Here is a 26,864-nt window from a genome sequence, read left to right as displayed (position 1 = left end):
TTGTTGGGTTTCGTCGTCCCAGCAGGCATTTGTGAATCTTTACGAGCCTTGCACGCGCGTTTTTTTTTTTTTTTTTTTTCACACCGGCGTCCGCGATTGCGTGCCGGCGGCGGGAAGTGACTCGCGCTGCGCCACGCTGCGCGCAGCAGTGGGAGGAGCCTGACCAGTTTCGCCAATGGGGAGGCGCGCACCCTATGGCGGGAGCTTCGAAGCGCTCGGGGATGCCGGCTGGCTAGACGATAAGGCCGCCGCGAAGGATGTTTGATGGGCGCTCTCGTAGGCGGCGCGTATGAAGTTTTACAGTGAAAATTTCGCCCACGTTATCCGCTTTTTTTTTTCGCATACCCCTCTCGTTTGCCCCTCGAGTTGCGTTTCAGCGAGCGGTTAGAATCGGTCGCTGGAGCTACCCGCATCGCGCGGGTGGTCTCCGCGGCTGCGTCAGCGCGCCTGTGGCTTCCGGGGCGCGTTTTTTCGGGAAGAAAACGCTCCATGCGGATCACGCTGATGCCCGCGTAGACGATTAAGCACCGATAGAAACAGAAACAGTGCGCCGGCCGTGTATGCGCGCCACGTTTTCTTTTTTTTTTTCAGGAAACGCTTCACGGGATGAACACTTCATTATAACCGCGAATTTCAATGTAGCGAAATTTCAATGTAACGAAGTAAATTACGAATTTTACCGACTTCGTTACATCGAGGTTTAACTGTATGCATCACGCAGTGCGTGCTGGGCTTATGTGGCGCGGCCTTGGCGTACTACTGTCCTCCCCCTCACACTTTTGCCATATTTTCATCCTCGCTTTCCTGCAGGCTCATATTCAATGGCGTCTTTGCTCTCACTCTCTCACTCTCTCAATTATCTTGTAGCGCATCGCCACCGAGCATTGTGTCGCGCCGCCTTGGCATACCGCCCTCACCCTCACGCCCTTGCCACACTTTCCTCTTCCATTTTCCTTCTGTATTGGGTGTTCCATTAAAAAGGCGGTGAACAAACCACAGTAGTGGACACTTGAGTGCTGCACAGTAAAATGATTCTCAGTGGGCGCTCATCTTTCATGCTACCAAATTGGCCACATACAAACTAGCCCACAAGCAAGCTCTTTTATACCAACACACTGATGGAACAAACAGAGTGTGAAAAAAAATGCACAATAAATGTGGCAAAGATATGACAAGAAATATCAATGTGAAAGGCAAACAATGTTGTATACACACATCAGCAGGCCACTGTTTCTTCCTATTAATGAGATTCCGTGATCACGTCACGAGCTCCCCGAGTGAGCGTGTTTCTAACTCTTCAAGGCACACAATGACGATGATGGCATCAAGACGACATGCTGATGATTGATAACGAAATGATATGGTAATGCCACTTAGTTCATGAATGACAGCCTCTCCAAACCTTGTTGTCTAACAGATCTCCAATATGAAACATAAATTTCCAACACAACTCTTCCTTCAGTCTTTGGCATCAAGATAACATGATGACAATTGATAACACGATTACATGATGATGCCAGTTAATGCATGCTTGACAGCCTCTCCTAACCTTGTAAATTTGTAACACAACTCTTCCCTCAGTCTTAAACACGAGGAAGAACCTCAGTGCTGTACAAACTTGTCCGTCTCATCAGCTGGCTTTCAGTTCTGCATCCAAGACTCGCGCTTTCAACTCCTTGACTTCATCTTGCAGGTGAGCGACTCTTGAAGTGAGGCGACGACGGCACTGCTGCAGAGTCTTGATCTTCTTTTTGGCCCCTCTGTACAGGATGGAGTAGCGGGTGACTTCGCAACGGAGAAACGCTTTCTCCGGCGTCTCTTCCCTTTCAGGTGACTGTGAAATCGTGTTGGAAGAAGCAGAGGGCACACAGTCACCCAATCATCTGATCAAGAACTTTGCAGGTTCGCCAAATTTAGTCCCAAAGGCAAAAATAGGTATAGCCTACTTTAATGGTACTCACAGCGGAGTCTATATTCAAGGCCTTACTGAGAAAAAAAAAGGACCACTAAGCTTTGTGAGCTGATCTATTCAGTTGCTATCTCGAAATAAAAAAATGGCGCAGCTAAAAGTACATTTTTTTTCCACACTCACCTTTCAGATAAGAAATGAACTGACAATGAAGGGATAATTTTGTTCATGCGTAAATATTTCCAACAGTATTCCAACAATAATTACAACTAATGCTGTGTGATCATTGAACTTCCAAATATGGAAGCAAAATAGCACCAACTAGAAAATTCGATTAAATTTTCAATGTATTTCGAAGTTCAAAAACACAAAGGGTTGTAGATACAGGAAATTGTGCGCGGTTGAAAACGGCAAGGCCCCTCCCTCTAAAAACACGCATATATATTTTTTTTTCAATGATTCAGAACTAGTTGGGCTTTGTATCTATGAATCAATCACCACGGATGTACGATCAATCACCACAAAGGTGCACCGGCATTCTCTGTTACTCGTGACAGGCTTTTCCGCACTGCACTGCTGACGTGCGGCAGAACGAACCGTGGCATCCACAAGCAGACATACGGGAGAGAGAGGGGAGAAGCAATCGGGCTGTTCGTTCCTCTTCTTGCACTATTAGCTAAAGAAAACCATGGACCGGTCACCAACTAGCCCAAATCCACACCTTACTAAATAAGAGGGAGGCGTTTTTTGGGGGGGACGTGCCTCTTATTACATTGGCACACTGGGCCAACTCCGCCCTTGTGCTTCTCTTTTCGCATCGTCTTAACGCAGTTGCGCTCAAGCTGCCCTGGTAAAGCCTAGCTATGTACTGACACAGTCCCCAGTTTTCTAATCAAACAATGCGCAAAGAGCATCTTTATATTTGTGATGTTTCCTGCTTTATAGGACACCTGCACCCCAAGAATGCCGACCGTACTGCTAAATTTAAATCCCATTTCAGTGATTCTTGCGTGCAGGTTTCAAGTGCGTTTCGAAAATAAAATACACGCACGGTTTGTACAGGGAACAAGATGTGCCAACAAAGGGTTGGAAAGCGGGGGCCATCGCACCGTGAGGGTACCGTATTTTCGCGTGTATAACCCGCCCCTGCATATAGGTAACCCGCACCCCCACTTTCCGCCGACGAATAAAAAAAAATATATATCCCCGCGTATTGCCCGCGTATTTTATACATAAAAGAATGGACGAAAGCTACTAATTCAAGCAACATTACACATTTGTTTATGCAAAAGAGCTTACCTAGCTGACTACGCAACTAGATGACCTGCCACATACATTTTTTTCAGTTGGTATATTGTTGAGCTGTGTGTGTGCAAAATAAGCACTGTCAATGGGATAACAGTGGCTTAGTTGCTATTACTGATGGAGGGGCATTACGGCCCAAAGTATATTGCGGTGAAGCTGCACCAAAGGAAATGCATCGCATGTAACCCGCACCTCTACTTCACCCTTGAACAATTCGCATTTTTCGTGCGGGTTATACGCGCACAAATATGGTATGTCCGAGAGGGCTATAAAACAGGCTAATTTTTGATGCCTTGCATTTTTCCATACACCAAGTTTTTTTTTTAAGAGCGAAGAAGCTGTTCAGCAAATTGTAAGTTTTCGTGTCCGCAGTTTAAAAATACCAAGAAAATGCCGAGCGCTCGTGTATGTGTGCATCGCGGCGACAGCCCAGCCTCCCCGGCGCACGCTTGTCAAGCCAAGCATGCCCATTTATGGAGTTCGGCCAAGATTGGCAAAAACAAATCCTCCAGCGTTCACCGTAATTGTGGCAACATTTGCTGAGAACGAGAAAGACGCATCATAGCGTACGCCTCTCCAAGGTGATGTCCAATGATTATCGACTTCCATAAAAATGAAAGAAGCTCACACTTATAGCAACAATGATGGAGTAAAGGTCGTTTTGGCAGTGAGGAACAAATACCAGCGCTTAATACCAACAGATCACATTATTTATATTTGTAGCAAAACAGAAAAATCCTAGAAAAGGCACATAAATACTACCAATGAATTAGATTATTTGGTCACCCTCAATAGTTTGTTAGCTGTCACCTTATTGAATGTGTTAGCCACACTTTTGTTAAAAGTAAGCTTTAGTTAGCGCTCAGTCACTGCATTATTGCTCTGACCACTGCAATTCTTTTTGCGATAGCTATACCGGATGTGTGCATTACAATCAGTATGTCATCGTATCACCTGGCCCCCGGCCATCGTTCCGTGTGCTACATTGCAGAATCTTTTCACAGATTATGCTGTTACAAAATGAAAGGGAAATTTGACCCGTGGAGCATGAGATGGGACTTTTTTGGGTAGATGCTCTTTCATTCGTCCACAGCAGTACTCCCCTCTGTAGCAGTAGAAGTAATGTAGCGAGTTGGGCAGTCAGTACAAAGTGCACCTTTGAAAAAAAGCAGATCTGAAAGCGACAAAACTGCAGAAAAAGCAGAAAAGATGGTCGCTGGGCGAATGGGACAGTGTGAGGTACCGGCCTGCCTTTCTGCACGTGTCATCTGCTTTAGTACTGTTTCTGCTTCCAAGACAAGGTCGAGGGCTGTAGTTTCTTACCAAGGGATTAAGTGCACACCTTAACAGTTTTCCCTGACAGATCTGTTGTTATTTGTATCTGTAGAAAACGGAACTTGTCCACTGTACTGTCCTCAAAAACTGACCACAGAACTCACTTCCTTCGCATTGATGACACGTTTGGTTGTGAAAGGCAGGGCAAAGAGAAGTATAGAGCAATATCCACGTTTCGGTGCTTTTTTTTTACTTATTCGGTTTTACTTACTTTTTGCATAATATTTTAAAACAACCTGATTCGCCTTTTTTTTCGTTGTTTTCCGTGTAAACACATTAAAAAAAAGAAAAAACTGGCGCATTTGATGCCCCGTGCTATATCTCTGCTTCGAGGTGCAGCTTATGTTGCAGGCCGGCAGACTTATTTTAACCAGCTGGTGATATTAAATGTGGATCAAAATCTCGATACACGGACGTTCTCGATTTCAATCTACTTAAGAAAAACGGTTGTGGGGAAGGGAGATCGAGGCCACTTATGGTCAGTAGCAAATGGCTTAGCCACTCAGCAGCTCCTGCGGTCACACTTGTCAGGTATTAACAATTTGCACGTGTGGGACCTTTTAAACAAATTATGAAATGCAAAAGGTTTGCACACATCGGATGTGGGCTTTTGTTGTTTTTAGTGGAGCACTCCTGCAGCCTGATTTCTCCAATAAAGTCGCAGCTAGGGAAGGGCAAAGTCATTTTATATCCCCTGCAAGCTTCCGAGAATGACATTTCGTTTGGTCAGCTTGCACTACGCTCGCGCTTCCAGCAGCAACAGACCATTGCTACGTTGGTGCTCATTCATTTCCCCTGTTGTTACATAGAACGTGATAGTGTTCAAATGTCTGGAGGGGAAAGTGCGCGAGCGAGTAAGAAGTTGATGGTATGTGAAAGAAAAAAAGGCCTGAATTTCATTGACTGTGCAATATCAACAACGAAGGGTCGAACCGTTTCGGTATGAACTGGTAACTGTTATTTCTTTTTTCGATTCAGTTCCGGTTCGGGTTCAGCGTGCTCGAAAAATAACAGTTCGGGTTCGGGTTCAGTTTCGGCAAAAATACTGGTTCAGTTCCGGTGTTTGGTTCGGTTCCGGTTAACACCCTGATATATATACATACATACATACATAGATACATACATACATACCGTATTTACTCGCGTAATCCTCGCACTCGCGTAATCCTCGCACCCCTAATGTGAGCCACCAAAACTTGGATTTTTTGGTTCCTCGCATAATCCTCGCACCCCCAACTTTGCAGCGGCGAAAGTTGCCTGCTCGCGAAACCCGCATGGTGCACGCGCTCTCTAACACGCGCCCTCTCCCGCCGCCTCTCTGTTCGGCGGAGAGCGCTGTGTATCCAAGGCCATCCAGGCGCCCTAAGAACCTGCATGGCTACACCCTAACAGTGCTAACAGGCGCCCTAACACGCTACTCCCACTGTCCTTGAGCCGGTTTCGCGTGCGCGCAACTAGACGTTCGCGTAGCCCGCTGGCGTGTCGTCGTGTCGCCGTCGTGGTCTTGTCGTTGAGCAGCAGCAGTCAGTGAGTCACTCGCGTCAGTGGTGGATAGCTCGCTGCCATTTTGAGAACTTTTTGATCTCGTTGTTTTGTGCTTGGTGCCGCTTCGCCATGGATAAGAACGCTAGCTACACTGCCGCTTTCAAATTTAAAGCGATAGAGCTGTTACTGGAGGCGACGAGATATGACGACGACGAGATAGGGTGCACGCCAGAAAGCAAAGGCGGCAATTTCATGATCGCTGATCGACGGGAGACTGTTTACGTTGGAAATAATTGTAAAATAAAATAAAAAGAAACAGCTGCTGTTGGCAACACTGAGCTTACATATACAAAAAACTACCGCTACATTTAGCGGGATTGGCAGAAGGCAAATTGGCAACACTGTGCACCGGATTTTTTTTCCCCGCATAATTCTCGCACCCCTAACTTCGCATTGACTTTTCCGAAAAAAAAAGTGCGAGGATTATGCGAGTAAATACGGTACATACATGCTGAGCTTCGAATATAAGGTGGGGGTATGACTTTGAGACTACGGATTTTGGAAAAAAGAACTTTGCTTTACATTCGAATAAATACGGTAAGTCCAGCAGGATAGCTTCTCTGAGGCTGTTTTATGCCATGAAAAAATTGTGAAGAACTAAAATGGCCTTCTGATTTTTCTACAGGCTAGTTATGAAGCACGCTTGAGAAATTCGCAATTTCATTTTTCTACTGCAAACTGCTAAATATTCACTTTGATTCGCAACTAAAAAAGAAACCATTCACTTTGAAGGCTAACATCACTATTCGCACACCCATAACTACAACGTGTGACTTCTCACCCTGCCATGGCTTGGTGGTGTTGCAGCATCAGAGTCTTCCGTGTGTGCTGAAGGCCCTGGAGAAACCTCCCTGGATTCACCACTTTTCTCCGGACTCGGTGACTAGACGGGGCACACAAGAACGATCTTTCAGAAATTGACTTTATGCAAAGTGCAGCAAGATAAAACTCCATTAACAGCAGTAATGGTGGGAGCAAACTCTGAGCTGCAACAGCTAAAGGCAAAAAACCCAGTCTTCTAGTGTTACAGGTATTTGCATGGCGGCAGAGAATATTGAAGGCAACAGAAAGGTGCGGTTCAATACTGCCACATTCAGTGTCATGTATGACCGCATATATACAGTTGAACCCCTTTATAAGAGACACGTACCAGGGAACAGTTTCTGTTTCTTATATGAGAGGTCTCTTATAAGCAGGGCACTATGTTTTCACTAACTGATCAGTGAGGGCACCGTACGATTAAAATAAGCACAAAAGTTGCTACATCATGTTGAGAAACTTTATTATGATAGATGTTTTACCCCCAGAATTTATAAAACAAGTCTGAATCTTTGTTTGCTTCATGGCTGTATTTACACTGTTTTTCGCAACAGCTTCTTTAAGCTTTCTCTTTTTCCACTGCCCGTGGAAGAATCGTAGATGTTGAGTTCACAAGCCTGATGAATAGCCAGAGCACGCAGCTTCTTCCTACTACTACTACTACTACTACTATGTATGTTTTATTAAGCCAAAGAGCGCCAAGACAATGTTTGTTTTGTCACATTTGCTGTTAAAATGCCATGTCGATGATTGTGATGTACTTGATAAAAAAAGTGTATATATGGGTGTAAAGGGCCCTTACTCTAAAAAGTGAAGATGAATTAGATGAGAGGAAACAATGACGATGTTAAGCTGTGTGCTGGGGGCGTCATAAAACAGGGATGGCAGTGACATCCCTGGCACATTATGAAAACGCTCTGAACCACCCTCTTTCGCTGTGTGCTCTGGCTATTCATCCCGCTTGCATGGCGGTAAGCTTTAACCACTTCTGCACATTGCATTTCCACTGCTAGGGCCTGTCATCGTATGCATAAGCGCGTTTGCTCAACTGTGCACGTCTGTCGTCTCCCTTTGATTCCACAAAGGACGCAAGTGCAGTTAGTGACTGGTGGCACCGTGTCTAAAGTTAAAATGCTTGTTACAGGCGAGATTGTTGAGCGAAATTCAAGGATAACTTGTCCTTTGCAACCAACCATCTTCTACATCCGATGCCTGTTATAAAAGAAGTCAGTTTAATGGGAAAGGTGGGGCGGCCATCCGTGTGGGTGAATAGTGTCTCTCACACCCGATTGTCTCTTACATCCATGCCTCTTCTAACGAACTTCAACTGCACCTCCACACCTGAATTCACACTCGCAGTGCACGGTGCTGATCACGTTCACAAGCAAAATGTGCTCACCACTCTAACTGCCTCCATTACACTCACCACGTTGGCTACGCAGAGAAGGGCAATAAGCTTGGCATTCAGTTCCTGTAATGTAACACGGCTTCCAGCAAGGACTGCACAGTGCATCTCGGTCGCACGTTCATTTTGAATTGCTTGCCACTGTGGTTTTATGTAACGAATTCCTGGATTTAACGAAGTTTTACAATTCCTCATTGAGCGCCCCATTGAAACCCATGTGTTTGTGACCTCTTTGTAACGAAGGTGTTGCCGCGGTTAACCTCGACGTAAAAAATTCGCTACGCTGACGATCCACTGTTTTTCGCACTTTTTCTAAAAAAATCGGCCAAACAAATGATCTAATTTAGCGAACTTTGCGCGCACCGCAAAGCTCCCGTGCATTTCCAGTGTGGGTGTGCGATGTTGGTTTGGTGCTAAACCTGCCTGTCGGTGTGAAGTCGCGCGTCCCCACTGCTATCTGTGGTGCCGATTCGTTGGCGACGAGTTCTGCTGCAAGAAAACAAAAAATTTTGCCTTTCAAGGCGAGCAGGCAATTTTAAATGCAGACTTCGCTGGCGAGAAGGAAGAACGTCGTGGTGGCCCGGTACAGCATCCCAACTAGCACCCTCGCACAATTTTTTTGAGTGCGGCAAAGAGCATCCAGTTCCCGAAAAGGGATAAAGTTAGTCCGTGTAAGGCATCGAAACATGTCAAAAGGCAAAAGTGATACTTAAGCCACATTTGTGAATGCCGTGTAGTGACTAAGTTCATGGGAAAGCAGGAGGTGCAAATCATGAAGTTTATCACTGTTAAATAAACCCTTTCGGGGCAAGTTCACCGTCACTGACGTCTAGCAATTTGGTTTCGTTTCTGGTTCTTTCACATGAGCCTCAACTCGAAACCTGCATGTGATGAAAAATTGCTAAGTTCTGTCAACTTCGTCATACATAGGTTTAACTGTATGCCGTGCCGTAACGTATTATTCGTGACTTTGGTCGGTATGTGGCCACTTTTAGGGGGCAAAACCCCTTATGGACTGGGGCTGCTGGCATCCCTGCCGTCGTCATTGTAATCGTCGTTCGTCTCATGCAGTCAAAGAACTAAAACACTGCAAAACACGTTCGCGTCTCGTGCTGGAATGTGACGCGTGCTACAAAAATACCGGGTCGCTCGTTTACGCCTCAAGCTGGAGCGCTTCATAACGTGTATTAAAAAAAAAACGTGGGGCACTCGTTCGCACCTTGCGCTAGAGAGCTTCAAGCTTCAAAAACAAGAGTCTTTTCCAGCAAAGCTGTATACCTCCACCCCCCAATGGTTTCATCTCCGTGGGCAAAAACGTCAAGACGTCAAGAATACACTTATACACTGCATGCTTCGCCCCTCATCAGATTTCACATTAGTGCAGATGGCCCTGGATTTTTTTTTCGAAGAAAAAGCTGTTGCCTAGTGCACCAATATTTTTTTCAGCCGGACGCACTATGCAATATGAAATTATGTCAAGGTTCACCCAGGAATGGGGTTACGAGCGAGGGAATAGTACAAAATATTTGAGTGACATGGCAAAAAATTCAGCGGTAAACAATGGACTTTGATAGCGCAGGGCTGGAGCTGTCAGAGGACTACGGGAGAGCCCTTTGTACTGCAGTGGACATAGATAGGCTGGTGGTGACAATTGTGATGTCAAAATTTATAATTGTGAACTGCCTCAATAACTGCCACACATAACAGTGAGGAGGTACTACATGACAAGCAGCTTCACCTCATACAAGCGAAAAGATGGCCCATTTATGACACTTATTACTAGTATGCATATTTCAAATGCGACTTCTCACACTTAATAGCTCATCATCATCCTGGTTATGTACACTACAGGAGGAAGGCCCCTCCCAAAGATCTCCAGCCACATCTATCTTCAGTTTGCGGAGTCCGTTCTTTGCCCTTAAATGTTTGTGGTTCATTCCTTCATCAAGTCCTTGACATGTCTTGTACAAAACTAGAGAACTTTAAATTTTTGGTGGTCTAACGTGTCAAAGGTACATCTGGGCTATTAGGCCTCATTTGGAGCGCTCCGTATATAATGGAGGGCTCCAAATTAGCTTTTACCACCTGGGGATGTCTAACGTGCGCTGAAACCTCGACACAGGCCTTTCGCTTCCCACCTCCATTCGAAAAGCAGCCATCGCGGCCGTGATGAAACCCACATCCTTGGGCTCAGCAACACAACTTGATTTGATTGATTGATTGATTATCAGCTTTAACGCGCCGACACAACGCAGGCAACGAGGCATGCCACAGAGGAGGGCTCCGGAGTAATGTTGACCACCTGGGGATCTTTAACGCGCGTCGAAATCTCGTACACACTGGCGTTTTTGCTTTTCGCCTCGATCAGAAAGGCGGCCACGGCGGCCGGGAATCAAGCCCATTGGCGGATCCAGAGGGGGGGTCCGGATGTCTTGACCCCCCCCCCCCCCTCAATTTGGGAATTTGTACCACCTAGAAGATGACCCCTCAGGTCATAGAAAAAGTCTAGTTGAATATTTTTTTCTATTTCTTATATTTGTGGTTTGAAATATTTCAGTGAATAAAAAAAACTACTACCCTCATCCTCCTTTTTATCATCATCATCATCATCATCACTGGTAGAAGCGGACTCCCCCCTCAGAAAAAACCTGGATCCGCCCATGATCAAGCCCGCATCCTCATGCTCAGCAACACAACTCCTTAGCCAGTGCGGCACCGCAATGGGTCCAAAGCCGGAGAAAAATGTAAAAATGCAAGGATGTAAAAATTGAGTCACCGGTGATGGTGATATACAGAGCACGAGATCTCCCGACGCTTCTGCCGATTGGGTAGACGAATCTGTAGGTGGGGCAGCAGGAACGTAAAACACCTCCACGCATTCTTCCTCCTGCGTCATGTCTTGCAGCGAAGCTACCTGCAGGTGAGAAATTGAAAGGACATTGCTATGAATGCGTGATATCGTATGCCTTTTGTGACGTAGTTTGTTAGTTGTCACTGCAGTAGTTTATGAGCATATTAAGTCCAAAAAATCACAAGAACAGTTTGTGCCCCGCAGAGTAGCATCCGGCTGTGGTGATGAGGCACAGTGGCAGCTTCCGTTTCTGTTCTTAACTTGTACCCGAGTATAGTCTCTTTTCCAAAGATGTCTACTGTGAGCTGTGTTGTTATTTCTGACTTTGGACAGTTAAAAGAGATGCTTTTAAAACAGGCGCATTAGTTAGAATCCTGGCTGAGGCCCCTTTTCCCAGAAGTCAGTTTGAAGCGGGTAGGTTAGGGGTTTCTCTATCCTTATTCATGCCCAGTTTGGGACGTTACCTTAGGTAGTGGAGGTGCAGCTGCTGGAGTGGCTTGAGAAGTCGGTAGGTCGGGTTGGCATCCCTGCATGTCCTCCTCAACAGGTTGCTGGCCCTCATCTGTGTTGTTCATTTTGTTTATGAAGACCGCATGAATGTGTTTACAGAGGTTGCGCCTTAGCTCATTATCTGGGCACGAGCACGTTGTGTTGTGCGCACAAACTCTGCATATGGGGCAGGCAAAGGAACAAGACTCTTGGCACATGCCGCCACTTTGGCTGGTCACAACGTGCATTGTCGCAGGTTGTGATTGCGACTGAACAGTCCACTGACCAATGCCAGCACTGCTCACTCTGCTGGCTGCAATCTTTAGGCCACCATTGTGCCTCTCTGTGACTTTTCGCTGACTTTCAGTCTCTGCATTTTTGATCAGTTTGATCAACCGATCAGATATCTTATTTCTTGTGAGCTTCAAGAGCACAGAAATTAATTTGTCTACTCTCTTGTTCTGCTGGCCATCCAGATAACAGTACTTAAGGAGCTTGTGGAGTGCCTCAAGTCGCATGTTTGTGTTTATACCAGCGTTTCTCCTGAAGCAGGCTGCCCATGTCTCTGGTCTGTTCGCATAGTGCTGCCTGAAGTATTCCTTAAATTTAATCAATCCCTCTTCATTCTGTCCTTCCAGGTCGCACCATGCGAAAAATGAAGCCAGGCTGTCCTTGAAACTGTCTTCATTCGGGGAATCCAGGACTGTTCTCAGCGCCTGTGGAAAAAAATACGAGACAGTGTAAGCAAATTCAATGTACTATTGCAGTAACATTGACATTCTGGTGGTGTGCATATGCATGTGCATATGCATATAATCTGATGTATGTCTGGCTACAAGCAATGCTTCAATCACTACTAGAAGCAATACATGTCACTACCTCTCAATCAGCAACATGGTAATGATAATGACAGGTCGGGGGAATTTTCAAATGAAATCACACGTATATTTTTCTGGACACCACAAATCTAAGTAAGATCTTCAAAAATGGAAGTGCATTTTTTTAATCAGTTAGGAAGAGTCAGCAAAATCGCTTCCATCTCTTTCAGGATTGGAGGGAGCAGCTAAAAACATGCATACTGGTTTCAGCATTACCATGGGAAAAGGCAGTCTTTAAAGAAGTACAGACAAAAAATTTCAGTTTCCAAGAATTGGCATGGTTTGCTTCGGGGAGGTGCCTTCGTGCGATTATGTCAAGTGTTGCTTGGAAGCAATTTTAAATCTGTAATATCTGCATTTTTTCGAGGTCAAGAAGTGTGGCTGAGTAGCAACTCTGCAACTTCACCCTAGCTTAGGAAGTGTGTGACATCAAAGCTTCCAGCCTGTCGAACTTTTAGTGGCCTGTCCCCATTCCCTGTCAGCAACATGTGTATTAGTTGGGAAAGAAACCTAAAAGGCAAAACTAACGCTCCTAAGGTTCCTAAGTGAGAGATGGTTAAAACAATAAGCTTCATCCAATGCACCATGGGTCAGTCAAAGTCCAAAATCGAAACTGCTTGGACAGGGTTGGATTGGTGTAATCAGATAGACGATGGCTTCATAATGCGAGGGACCCAGGTGCGATTTCAACCACGGGAAGCTTTTTTCGTAAGGCACTTGATGTGCTTCCACCATCAAAGAAGAATGAGTGTCTGTGCCAGAGGATGCTCCCTAGATTTTAGAAATCGAAATTGGCAACCGTTTTACTGAGAGTGCAAGGCTGCCACTGTTTTATTGTTCTGGTCAGAGTGAGCAAGGCACCAGGATTATCATATGCTTTCTTCAATTGTTGCGGTCAAATATTATGGGGCAGAGACCCTGTCAAGCTGCATATGTATGGTTTTTTCTCTGTGCTCCTAGCATTTGTCCTATGAGTGTCAAATGTCAAACAAAGCTTGCTTATTGATAAAAGTACAAGTGGCCACCCACCCCTCCCCCCACCTTTTTTTTCATGATTACATTCATACTTTGACCTGGTGCTGCCCAGTACTTTAGAGTAATTACTAGGTATGTTCTTCCATAGCTGTGTTGTTGCCATTTCACTCTTAGTTGTAATTTTCCAAAATATTTTCTGGAAATTCTTGTACGTTCCTAATTGTACAACCGCCTCCCCTGCTGTCCAAGGGCCTCAGATACTTAAAGAGACCTACATACCTTGTATGTGAAGGCCTGGAGGTTTGCATCGCGGATGTGCCTCTTGATGTTCTCCCTCCAGTTTTTGTCGACATGCCATGCACACAGGAGGCGATGCTTCGGCTCACCCATGACGTCTTTCCAGGCGTTAAAAAACGCTGGTGCGTCATCACTCATGAACGCATTGGCTGCCACTTGCCCAGTTCTGACTTTTATGGCCTTCAGGAACGCCAGCATAGCCTTGCGATCAACTCTGTTTGTTATGCAATACGCTACTGGAAACCCAGCTCCAAATTCATCCACACAGAGCAGCGTCACGAGTTGAAAATCGCATCCTGCAATTGTACAGAAAAGCAGGTACAAATGTAGTTACAAAAATACTTGTCTTGCGCAAGGCTGACATTTCTGTTGGTTGGTACAAGTCTTGCCTTGTTCTTCAATAGCATGCTACGATATTTATACAGCAGGCTCAGTAGCATGCATGGGACAATTATGGTGGCTGAAATAATTGCAAATTTGAACTACTCTTGTGCTCGAGATGCTGCCTGCTGTAGCCATATGTAAATGGGCTTGTTTGGCAGCTTTCTAATTTTAGTAAAACATTTTTGGAATAAATTTCATTGAAATAAACTTTGTCACAATTCAAATTTTGTAATGTTTAGTCATTTAGCTAAGGCAGTTGTTCATGATTGCACTAGTGGAGGTATACTGGTGCAGGGGTGAGACAGCTGTGCATATTGCGTAGTTTTGATACAAATTCGTTTTCCTGCGCCAGGCTGCTTCGAAAGCTTGAAAATTGCAAAAATTGCGCCAAACTACTCCAAAACAGGCCGAGAGCCAAGGATTTTAATGCTCCCGTCAATTTCACTGGGGGAAAATGCTTACTGACGGCATAATTTTCCAGCACCTTGAAGGTGATGCTGTTTGTAAAGGTTTAATTGATTGATCAATCAATAAAAAACCCGCATACGAGATAGTCCACGAGATAGTTTTTTAGAAAGTCACAATGTCGGGCTGCACATGTTATATTGTGCGAATTTTTAAAGTTTTCCCGTATAAAGTTTTCGCAAACTACTTGTGCTAGTTGATTTTAAAACAGCGATTTTGGGAGCGCCGCATCTCCAGAACGACATTACTGGGCGCCGCCATCTTGGTGCGGTGAAGATTGGAAAACATGGCCGCTGGGCAAAGCAGTTTCTCAAGGTTCAGGCAGAGTGCCCTTTGCCGATTTCTACTGCGGTTTTGGTTATGGGGGTGGCCGGGTTTACATTTAGTCGTTTGACCTAGTGCGGGAAGTTATGCAACTCGAAAGATTGGGGTTCATCAAAAACAACGGGGTACCCGCAATATCGCCATGTTTCGGCCTTGAGTGTGAGGCGCGGTGCGTGCTTGGAGTGAAATTTGGGACTCATTGCGGCGTTATAAAACGCTGAGTTATTGTTGCTATTGACAGTGAGCTTGCGAGCAGCGGGAGTGGGACGATGGATACTGCAGAAGTGGCGGCGCAGGCTGCGTCACTGCCAAATGTTCAAGCAGTGTCCGATAGCGGGACAGGCTATTATCGCACGCTAGTAATAATGCTTAATCTATCTGAATTGAAATTTAATGCCAAAAGAAATTTAATGCCCAAACATACCAATACTCTAATTACGATTGTAGTTAACGCCCACCTTGGAGCTTGAAATGGGAGGGCTGGTGTGGTGCGACGACTGTCACCCCGCTTTGCGCAACTTTTGCCGTGGCTCTCAGTTGTGCGTAACACCGAGTCTGGGATTACAAAAATAACAACTTCGGCATTCACAGGATAATAAAAATTCCTTAAAATTGCTTAGTTTTTCAATTCGATATTTTCAACAGCACTCCGCGTTATCTATGCATAGAGCCCAGGAATGTAAAAATGGTTTGAAAAAGGTAGTGTAGCTCGTTCCTTGTGATACTCAGGTAGAAAAAACTTTATGGAAAGGCTGTTTCAGTGTTAGGTACGTTCAAAACCGATTAAAAAGCACACTTCTCCCTCCCTTCCCCCCCCTTGAGTGGCCAAAAATTTGATTTTTTAGGCTCCTAAGGTGACATAATAAATGTCAATCTTCTGCTCTAAATCAAGGTTCTTCTGCTCCAAAATCGAAATTTAGCGGCTCCCAAATCTGGTTCAGCTGTCTCACCCCTGCTGGTGGGCTAAAGTACACTGCTACTAATGTTTAATGTGTTCACTATTGACATGTAGCTTTGCATGAAAGCAAACAGTAGAAAAAGCTATTTGCATCAAGCTGGACTACAAAAACACTGTTGATCACAGTGCATCTACGAAATAATTAGCCGAACTCTCGGGGTTTAGAGATTATCTAATTGAAGCACAATTTTACAAGGTGCAAAATTATAGTGCATCAATTCACAAACATATTTTTGCTCTGTCTACAAGTCTTTTCCCCTCTTGAACTAAAATTATCTACCCATAAGTCAATATTTCCCTGTGAATCTTCTGCAAAGCTGCTCTGTCTAAGACACTTCTTTTAAATGTCAGTGGACTCTCATTAAGATGAACTCGATGGGACCATGAAAACTTGTTCATTTGATCAGAAGTTCGTCTTAACAGAAGTGCCTCCTCAAAAAAGGGTTCGTTGATATGCCCAGATGCAACCAAATACCCCCTCACTTCCCCCCCCCCCTCCCCCACACCCCCCAATACAGTATTAGCACAAATGACAAGGTACCATCTGCCCTGCTGGCAAGAGATGAAACCACTGCTCCTCACCCAAACAACTTCAAATTCTGCTGAGATAGCGCCAGTGGCGTGAAAAATAATTTACAGCGTCCTTTTTGTTGGAATTTTAAGCCAGTTGTATGAGGCCTAAGGGCTGTAGGTGGAAGTGCACTGTAGAAAAAAAACTAATGGCTGCAGACATTTTATCACAACTTAACATCTTGTCTCTGCCAGAAAAACCAGCCCCATCATGGCTGGGCTCACAAGTGCATACCAGCCAACTCTTCCGAATATTCCATAAAATGTACAACTTTTGACTCATCTTGTGACTTTACAAATCTCGCCTTTTAAATTTACAAAAAATGGGTGTGCTGGCCATCTTTCCTCCTTCTCCCTCCCCCCCCCCCTCCCTAGTTCGCGGGTTTTACAAATTTCCAAGTCGCCAGGTTGGCAGGTGTGGAAATGCTCCCTTGGCCTCAGGAGCACACCTTGGCTGCTGTAGCGAGTGAAAGGGTGCTGACTTACCAACTACTTCCCTCACTCATCTGATAGGCCCTGCTAGGTTTTACGAAGTTGATAGCATTTCTAAACTTTTGGTCTCTCTCTGGTGGTCACGGCGAGTCAGCGTACTTACTGGCTGCTTGTTTTTGGCTGTTCCCCAAGCACTTCATGGGGCCCTTGCCTTGCCATATTTCGACTCGGTAAGGTGATTTTAAATCATCCCCTTTTAATACTTGATTCATCAATGTTGCAGTGATATTTCCTGCTGAAAAAAATTGTGTGAGCTGTCCCATGTTTCAGTTAAAGCAATGTGGTATGTTTCACCATGGTCCCTTTAGGGGTTTAGTCAGTTTTCAATGCTTGCCTGTGGTGCCATGGGTCCCGTCAATGCAGATGCGGTCAGTGCCAAGTTTTTTGAGAAGTTCCTCTTGGGGCTTTGTCATTATGGCGAGCATAAAGTCACTGTTTTCCAACTTCTCGCACTCTTCTCTGTTGAGCATCTCAGCGTTGTCTGCCTGGCCCTGGTGCTTGAAGAACAAGACTGGGTTGTCATCATTTTTCTTCATGCTCTCCACCCACAGTAAGACGCTTGTATGGTCATTACTGTGCAGACGCTCACTGTGACTGAGGTCGAAATCTCTCATGATGTTGCAGAGGTCTTGCCGCACCAGGAGATGCTTGCGCTGCAGGGTTTTGTCAAGGCTTTCCCTGACACCGTCCAGAACTGCATCTAAAGACACACCTTGTTGCAGCTTGGCTAAAAAAAAGAGAGAGAAGGGAAAACACAGAAATTAGGCAAACTGTGAAGTTTATAAGCAGCAGTTGCAGCACTGCAGATACACTAAAAATTAGAAACAACTGATGTAAACTTGCACTCAGCTGCAGAAGCATCAACAGTATTGATATTCGAAATTTTCTTCATAGAAAAAGTAACTTTTCTTTTCTTGCTCCAGGATTATATGTGCAGGGCGTTAAAAATTTTTTCCTGTGCAAGCTCCTTTTCTGTTTACCCTGAAACTTTACATGTAGGCTGCATTTCGTGGTCTGTTTTATTTAACAAGAATGACTGCAGCACTTGCCTGTTTTTTTAGAAAGTAAATGAAAATGCTGTTCACCTATGGAGAACTGCCAGCGCCACCCAAGGTATGCAGATTGCATACCTGCTAACCTAGGGACTGCGAAAATTAGGAGATGGGTTACGAGGTGGGGGGGTAAACACTACAGCTCTTTACTATGAAATTCTGCTACTGAGAATTAGTAGTAACCAGTTGGCTATGCTGTATGACAAATTCATCTACTAATTATTGTGCTCTACAGTATTACTGATGTTGCTCACGCCACCCAAAAATGGAAGAATCACTCACAGCACAGAACCTTGGTGTTTTTGTGTCTGGGAAATTTTTCAGACAAATGAGGGCATCAATGAACACTCCATATAAAAAAATTTTAACTACAAGTGTTATAATGCAAAAAGCGTTAAATGGCACATTGGGGAACCAGAGTGGCATTGCTGTGTATGACAGTGAAATGACTCCTCAGTCACGTGTCTGGGCAGTGTTCTGTAGTGCCAGGTGTTTTACAACACCATGTGCTTACAATTAGGAGTAGCGAAAAGTGGCTGCCTATTCCAGTGCACAGCAGATGAAGCAAAGAGTGGAAGAAGCAGCCAAGCAAGCAGATAGGCAGGCAGCGAAATTCGCCATCACCGTCAATAGCGACAGGGAGGCACAGAAGCATGACATACTAGGAGACAGAAACCTATTCCAACACTTGAGCATGAAGTGCCTGGCAAGGCACTTCAAGGCAAGGCAAGTCTCAGGCAATCAACTAAACATTAATGCTCTCACATTCAGGACCCATGAGAAGTGCTTAGGTGTCCATGTACTTTTTGCGCAACAAAGTGCATGTACCACTGCAGGCATTGCTGGATGCGTGGAACAAAAACTTGTTCATAATTGTAGAGCAAGGTTTCACCATGAAACTGTTGAACTTTTGTGCACAGTTAATTCACAATTGAGACCTAAGCTCAAAGAGGCCACTAAGAGAAAATACAACTATGTTTCAGCTGATAGAAGAACACTCAGCTCCATCCCAGCCAGAAAAGATGCTTTTTCTTATTAAAAAAAAAAACTCAAGTGTCCTTCGACTCTGTGAAGAAGGGTGACCAGTAAAGCTGTGGGGCAGAGCCTCAACAGGAGCGACATTATGCTTTGACCAGATCGTAGTCCAAGGGGTGCACGGAACAAAACACATCTGTTCGTAATTTCCAGTTGAGCATACTTCCTGGTTAATTGGCTGAATGAATTTTTTGTATAACTATAGTTTCCTTCCAGGGGACAAACATAAGACTGTCTCTCTCCATCCGTAGAAGCCCATGGATTGACAGCAGACAAGAATTCCTCAATATTTACAATTTCACTATGAACTATGTAACTTTGAAATGTAAATGAAATTCAGCGCAATATTAAAGTCATCTTAGCAGCCCACTGTCATATGATTTGTTTCAAAATATCTTCAATAAAACAGGAGTTAGAGCCACTTTTTGTAACCATAGTCCCTCCGAAGATGATCATGCTTCACTGTACAACACCTAATGCGGGAAAGCCAGCTTACAAACACCACGCTTACACTGAATTTCCTTAAGCCGGTGTCACTTCTAAATGCATTGCTATGGCAACATTATTTTAGAGGAAATATAAGCCATCTCATACGAAAATATGAAGGCCATAGGTCGTCTTTTTTTAACAGGTTTTTCCGTACACTGGGGGTGTGCCACACAGTTTTATGATCCTAGGGAATTGACAGGACACTGCAACATGGCACTGTGCTTGTGTGCGATTTCCCTATTGCCAGAGACGATCTGCTGCATCCTAGCCTTTATAGCTTTGCTGTAAAAAAAACATATTGAAAGACTAAAATTTCATGCCACGGTTACGTAATCTGGGCAGTAGTAACATAATATAGGCTACCACTAAAAAAAATGCACACCAATCCACCCTGTGAAGGTGGTTGGAAAGCGAAGCTGTAAATGACAACCACAATGATTACCTATGCGGCGTCACTAAAATTCACACACGTTGCTCTACAAAGAGTGAAACCAGGGACCAGTGAAATGCACTTAACCGCACCCTTTATTACTTCAAAGAGATATTTTTTGCTAAGATTAAATTAATGCATGATCCACGAATGGTGGTTGGTTGAGTTGTATTGGTGAAGCACATGAGTGGAAACTCTTTTTTTATATAAATTAAAGGAAGCTCAAACCCAGTGTTAGATGATCTCACCTCTGCTCCGTCTCTGCCGCAGCCGGTGTAGATGACAAGATCAGCCGCAGAGACAGAGAAGTGAGATGCCATGTGTTGTTGTGAGCTTCCTTTAATTTTTACTAACTCCTATCGCATGCACAAGGCATGCAGACAGCCGCTACACCTGTCATGGGTGGAGCACACAGTACGCGAGAGGTTGCGTGACGCTATCACATGGCATCCAGCGAGAATTCAGGGGGTAATCCCGCAGATATGCTCGTCTGCACCGTCTGTCTCCCCCGTCTCCGCATGGGCTAGCAGCTCAATCGGTAAGAAAACGGGCTCTCGTTCCATTTCTCTATTCATTCCAGGTTCAATTCCTGGCGGTGGCAGTAACTTCTTTTATTTTTTCGAGGGAGTTTTCTGTTGACACCAATGGTCGCGACAGAACCCTTGGGGGGTAGAGGTACAAAGCTTCGCTTTGAAACATTCTTATCCATGTTGCAACTGCACGTATACTGCTAAATGTGGTATACATGCAGTGATACGAGTGATTCAACCAAATGGAAGTAAAGGCCCCACTACATTCACCCAGTCACGTTTCTTGGCAGTGGCACAAGCAAGATTCTGTGACGTAGAAATTGGCTGCAGAGTCACCGCACCTTCATATATTTTCATTTGTATCTCAATTACTTGTATGAAGTTTGTGACAAAATTGGTAGAATTGTTATTGGGACAACACAGTCTTTTTAAGAAGTGAAACTATTTTGTCTTCATGGTCCTTTTAAGTCAACGACGCAACTTTTCGGCGAGTTGGTATTTCATTTTGCGGCGTAAAAGATGCAGTGTTTGTATGATGAAGGACGACAAAAATTGGAACAGACTAATGAACAAACACCAAAAGGAAAATTAAACACTAGTAAGCAAAGTTGTTTTACCAGCAATGGCAGCCCTCTCCGTTGGGGTCAACAAAGTGTGTTTTAGAAGAAAGTCATGACCCTTGTGGGTGGTTTGAAATAGCACGCTGACCCCCGTTTCTTTTTCTCTAACGGTCATCGATGCGAAGCACCTGCATCCAGCTTTCACGCTCCCCTGTTTCTTGAGCTTCCGTAGTCCCTTACCTGGACAAAATGAAACACACAGAATTGTTACACTGTTAGTGTTTATAAAGCTGCACAAAACCATTCGTGTCTGTGATATTGGGATGAGCAATAAATATTGCACACTGAAACAAATGTTAGCCAGTCAGAAACAATGTTATTCCAACTGTCTTTATTTCTAATTTGGCTTTTTTTCTTATTCCAGGCCAAGCATTTTTTTTTTTAACATTTGTCTGCACTGAGTGTGGGGAACACGCATTGGGCTAAAAATACTCATTGCTGTGCTTATTCGGTGCAGCAGCATAAAAAAATGGCAGCATCTCCACTCCGTGAATTATGGCGAGGGTGCGGAGTACGGGACTTTAAATGACATCCAAGTTGCGCCCCGACCATCCTTTGATTTCAGCCGTGAGTTGCACCTCGATTATTCCCTAAATGAAACTGCAACTCACAGCTCAAATTGAATTTCGCTTGATTTTCGCTTGATGGTGGTGCGTGCACGGATGGATGCGGACAGACATTGGGAGGTACCGTTACTAGTGAGGAAGTAAGCTCTTTGACTCTAGGGTACTAACTCACAGTCCTAGCCCGCTGGGTAGGACGACTGACACTAACTCTGTCTGGTCTACTAGACACAGGATCGAATCCTGCCTGTGCCTGTGTGATTTTTTGTGATTGGAAATGCTATGTGCAGGGACGCGGATGCACATTGTGCGGTCCTCAGGTACTCCGCACCTAAAAGGGAGAAAGCAGGTAAAATAAGATTTCAGCACGGTAAAAAAAAACATGCACTCATCAACACATAAGTGTTGATGAGTGCATATTCAAATGAACAGCTGGTAGGTTGTCGGGGTCCGTAGTCCAGGACTTTGCTGGTTCTACCTGCCATCTTTGCCATTTCGGTCAGCCATAACTGCCTATTCGGGTCAGAGCTGGCAAGTTCACTCTTGACCCGGCTCGTAGGTAGGATTGGGAATTCAGGGTTCGTACAGGCTTCAGAAGCAAAAGTTCAGGGGTTTTCAAGGACCTGTGTGAACCCTGGAATTGGATTCAAGGCTAGGTTATTCTGGCATCCACGAAGTGAACAGTGCGTATTCATATCCTCTTTGCCAGCTACCATTTCGTTCTGTCAGCACATAAGAAAACGATTTACACTTGCATACCTGCCAAGTTTCCCGACTTATCCGTTAGACTCCCGAATTGGGATGGTTTTGTACGATTGTATGAGCAAAACAAAAAACTTCCGAAAAATACCCGTGTTTTGCTAAATCTTTCTCCAAGTATGGCCTCATTGCGCCGGAGCTACCTGACAATGCAATGCAATCCTACACTACTTGACATCGTTATCAGTGAAGAGATTAAAAAGCGTAGTTGGCCGTGCGCAGAAGTTGAACCGGTCAGTACACCCCAGCAGCGCTGAATGCGAGAGGAAGTTCGGCAGAGCGGGAAAAAATCGCGCCCTGTTCCAACCATCCCTGTCTGATAACCCTCGGTGACGTTCTTTTGGCGAAGTGTTGCAGAGGCGGACATTGTTCGCCGCGACAGTAATTCATAGGACTTCCCGAAAAGAGTGGCGTCAGCCATGTTGGATTTAGCAAGTGACCAGCAGTGTAGGTTAGTATTTTGGACGGCACAGCTCGGTACCTGCTCTGTTGTAACTAAGTTAAAAATGCATGTAAAATATTCTGTTGTGTTACTTCTAATCCCCCCCCTCCCCTGACAGATCTCCCTAATGCCATCACGTCGAACCTGGCAGGTATGCACTTGTCCTCCACACGTGGGCATACAACGACATGTAAACAACCACGTCCTCCACACTACACACACTGCGAATCTATTGTTTTCATTAGTCATGAAGGGATTACCATGCTGAAAATTGTAAGTGCTTTGTTTCCAACGGAGAATTAGAGGAAGCATTTGCACAGTTTGCAACGTGACACTTTATGCGAATATTACAAAGTTGCCGTCTCTGCATAACTATTGCAGCATTGTTTGCTTGGCTCCCCACTGCATAGTTAGGAAACAACCCACAACATGGCGCCGCGGCCCTGTTGCACAGTTTCTATAAGGAAGAAAACAAAATGTACATACCCTCAGAAGAGAATTCGCCAGACCGGTGGCAGCTGAGATATGTGACTTTTTTCTTTTCTGAAGCTCCTGATGTGGCAACAAACCGGCTGCATGAGTCTTTTTCCACTTGTTCTTTCCAAGAATGGAAGTCTAGTGTGAAAGAAGTAAATATGCTAGTTATGATTTACTTTACAGTGACGATATGTATTCACATATTAGTTTTATGCTTCCAGCTTTTATAGTAACTTGATTTTTGCAGCCACAATGCAGGCAACGTTTTCAAAACAAAACATGAATTGCGTTTTGTTTTAAATACACTAGGTGGCGCCACACTACAAAGGCAGGCAAGATGGTCGGCAGCTTTTTTTTTAATTTTTTTTTTCTAAATAAGCTGATCAGTGCCGTCACCATTCCAAGTGTTAAATAAAACAGACCTAAAAATGTGACTACCGTTCAAAGTTCGAGCGTCGAAAAAGAAGCGATTCACTCAGGAAAAAATGTTTGAAGACACATTTGTCATCGTAACACTGTACATTGGAGAAAAGTGATAGTGCAGAATCTCCCCAGGTATGACTTTAAAGCGGTAACAAGAGTGAAATCTGGGCCATATGGCTGGGAACTATGGTTGAACACAGTAGTCACATTTCCGGGGGAATCGCTGTCGTCGGTCTTGTTGTTAACCTAAATATAACTTTCAAAATGTTTTAAAAGTCCACATGTGGTGTTGACCTGCCCACTTCTCGGCATTTTAACATCACTCAGGAAAACAAACTAGCAGGTTCCGTGCATTTTGAACGGTGTGCAGCTTCTGCCACGTGTTTTAACTGATTACAGGTACCTTACTTGTATATACTGGATGTCGCAGCTGTCAAGCACCAAGATATTAAAAAAGAGCAGTGGCGTTACTCGAAAAAAACCTAGTGCATAATGTTTCCAGTACAGTGGAGTAGCAGAGTGATATTTTGTTAATGAGCTTTAATTCGGTAATGGGTAATTATTTATCTAACTCGAGAAGTACTATCCTAATTATTAAAGTGTCAGTGAGGCACTTATAGCTGCGGTATTCTCAGCATTTAACTAATTGTGTACAGTTAAACCCTCTTGTAATGAACACTGATTTAGCTAATTAATGGCTATAGCGAACTAAACACTGACTTTGGTTGGTCAGGCTTTATTTCAATTACATTTATTCTTTTATAACGAAAATTAAACTTTGAGATCTGTGCGATATCGGATATAACGAAAAAATATTTGACCAGGAGGCTGAGAAGCTAATTGGAAAAAAGCCCTGTAGTCCGAAACTGCAGAAGTATAAAGGCCCTTTTGTTCGCGGACACTGTGGAAAACTTCATCCTGCTTAGAGCTGGGAGTATCCAGCAGACGAAGATTACATCCTTCATCAAATAAATAGACGCAGTCCTGTTTTGTCAAGTGAACTGTTCTGTAACTCTATTCTGTTGTATTCACGTAATCAAGTTTCCGTTATTTTTGGCTCGAAAAGCAGCAAGGATAAAGCTAAGGATTACCTTGTGTATAGTGGGTTCGAAGCCTCAAAAAATGGATTTTTGTATCAAGTATTTTTGCAGGAGCCAGATTGTCGATTTGTTATAGCCAATTTTTACCTCTACTCTTATAATGAATATTGGTTATAATGAGCTAATTTGCTTTTTCGATACTGCTTCGTTATGAGGAGGTTCGACTGTACTCATTTATTCTGAATGATAAATACACCCAACAAAATATGAGAAATACCACGTGACGGCGCTCCCGACCGCATGACAAAGCAGTGCCTTCGAAAAGGCTGCCTCTGCGTTAGCCTAAATGAAATAAAGAAAAGAAAGAAATAAGAAATCGCGACCGAGTTTGCACTTCATGTGACACAGGCGCCCCGCGAAACTTGCTGTTGCTGCTCCTTCCATGCCATTATCCATGGAGGAAGAAAAATGTTTTTTTCCTCCATGCCATTATCAAAGTGATACTCTGTGTCTTCGTGCACGTGACAGGCAAAGCAGTTGCTTTCAATCAGCTTATTTGAGGGCACTGGTTTATGATGCGGGTGGGAGCGCCGTCACGTGGTATTTTTCATATTTCGCGTTTTTTCAGACAGAATAAATGAGTACGCAGTTAATTAAACGCTGAGAATACCGCAGTTAGATGCCTGTCATGGTTGCCTATAAGTGCCTCATTGACACTTTAATGATTAGGACAGTGCTTCTCGAGTTGGATAATTAATTGGAAATTGCCTAATTAAATCTCATTAACAAAAATTTACTGGCCGCTACTCCAATGGAAACATTATGCACAAGGTCTTTTTTCAGTAACGCCAGTTTTTTAAAAAACTTGGTGCGTGATTTCTACCGACGGCTGTTCGTTGTGTAAATGTCCTGTGTGTAAAATGCACTTTGCCATTACTAGCCTTGCCGACTATAGTCGAGAGAAAGGGCAGGTAAAAATGCATAATTCGCATTAGCAGGTCATGCTCGAAAGTCCCAGACAAAAATTTCGAAATCTTATGATCCACTGACAGTAGCAGCTGTAGTGGAAGAAAGTTTTTATTCATTAATTAATTCAATCACGTTTAGCTACTGCTGGCTGTTCATCGAAGGTTTTTAGATATGATCATTTAATTACGCGACATTGTATAATACGAATGGAAAAGAGCACCTTCTCTAACCTGAAATTGTTGGAAAGTGGTGCTGCTCGTACGACGGTCTGAAGTCGTGCTTGCTGATACTGTGCGTTTTGAGCTCGTTCAAAGTGAAAAACTTCTCACTACAGTCATCACAACTGTACTTTGGCGCAGAGGTTGCGGTCTTGTGCGCCTGCCGAATGTGCTTGTTGAGATTGCTCTTCGTAGAGTACGCTTTGTCGCAGGATGAGCAGTACATTCGCGGCGGCGGCTCCATTTGCGCGCAGCGAGTCCCGAAATGCCGAAAACTATACACTTATGACAGGGTTTCGGTCTTGGCACACCCACGCTCGGACCTGGGCGCTAATTATCGCGTTTTCGTCGCCAGTCGCATGATCGCCATGGGCTTCATCGGTATCGGCTCGTACCACGTGCGAATCCGCATTGAATGCTGCCGTTCATCAACCCTGCGTCCACCGCACTACAACGGCCACAGAGAAACAGGAGGCGAGTTCGGGCGCGCGACTCCCAGAGCCATCCCCGCACGGGCGACTGATGAATAAGGCGGTATTCTGAGTATTCTGATACACTATGGAGACGACTTCGGAGGAGCGGGCCGCGAAATTGGTAACTATGGGCACTATGGGGACGACTTCGGCGGAGCGGGCCTTGAAATCGGTAATCGGCGAGTAATATGAGTCTAGCATTTAGGCTCTGCCTCGCGCTTGGAGAAAACAAAGGTCTCGCCGTACCAGCGGCGCAAATATCAACGCCTCCGGTCACAAGTCACGCTACCATGAAGGATTTCCCGAACCCGGATTCACAACACGTCAACAACACAGCCGTACC

The 26,864-nt window shown here is 44.5% G+C and overlaps 1 protein-coding gene across 1 annotated transcript; it reads right to left on the bottom strand.

The window, feature by feature from the left end:
• Positions 1-572: 572 nt before the first annotated feature.
• On the bottom strand, positions 573-26,864 carry LOC144168942 (uncharacterized). Its single transcript, XM_077697940.1, has 9 exons — positions 26,061-26,864; positions 23,408-23,536; positions 21,155-21,337; positions 17,336-17,728; positions 13,791-14,104; positions 11,634-12,374; positions 11,095-11,232; positions 6,876-6,977; positions 573-1,834 (listed from the first exon to the last, which is right to left on the bottom strand). The coding sequence occupies exons 1-9, from the start codon at positions 26,290-26,292 to the stop codon at positions 1,631-1,633; spliced, it is 2,436 nt and encodes an 811-aa protein (XP_077554066.1). The 5' UTR covers positions 26,293-26,864; the 3' UTR covers positions 573-1,630.

This window comes from Haemaphysalis longicornis, unplaced genomic scaffold, assembly GCF_048455015.1.
Source record: "Haemaphysalis longicornis isolate Haplotype H1 unplaced genomic scaffold, Haemaphysalis longicornis Haplotype H1 scaffold_2, whole genome shotgun sequence".
NCBI lineage: Eukaryota > Metazoa > Arthropoda > Arachnida > Ixodida > Ixodidae > Haemaphysalis > Haemaphysalis longicornis.
This window is presented reverse-complemented; position numbering and strand designations above follow the sequence as displayed.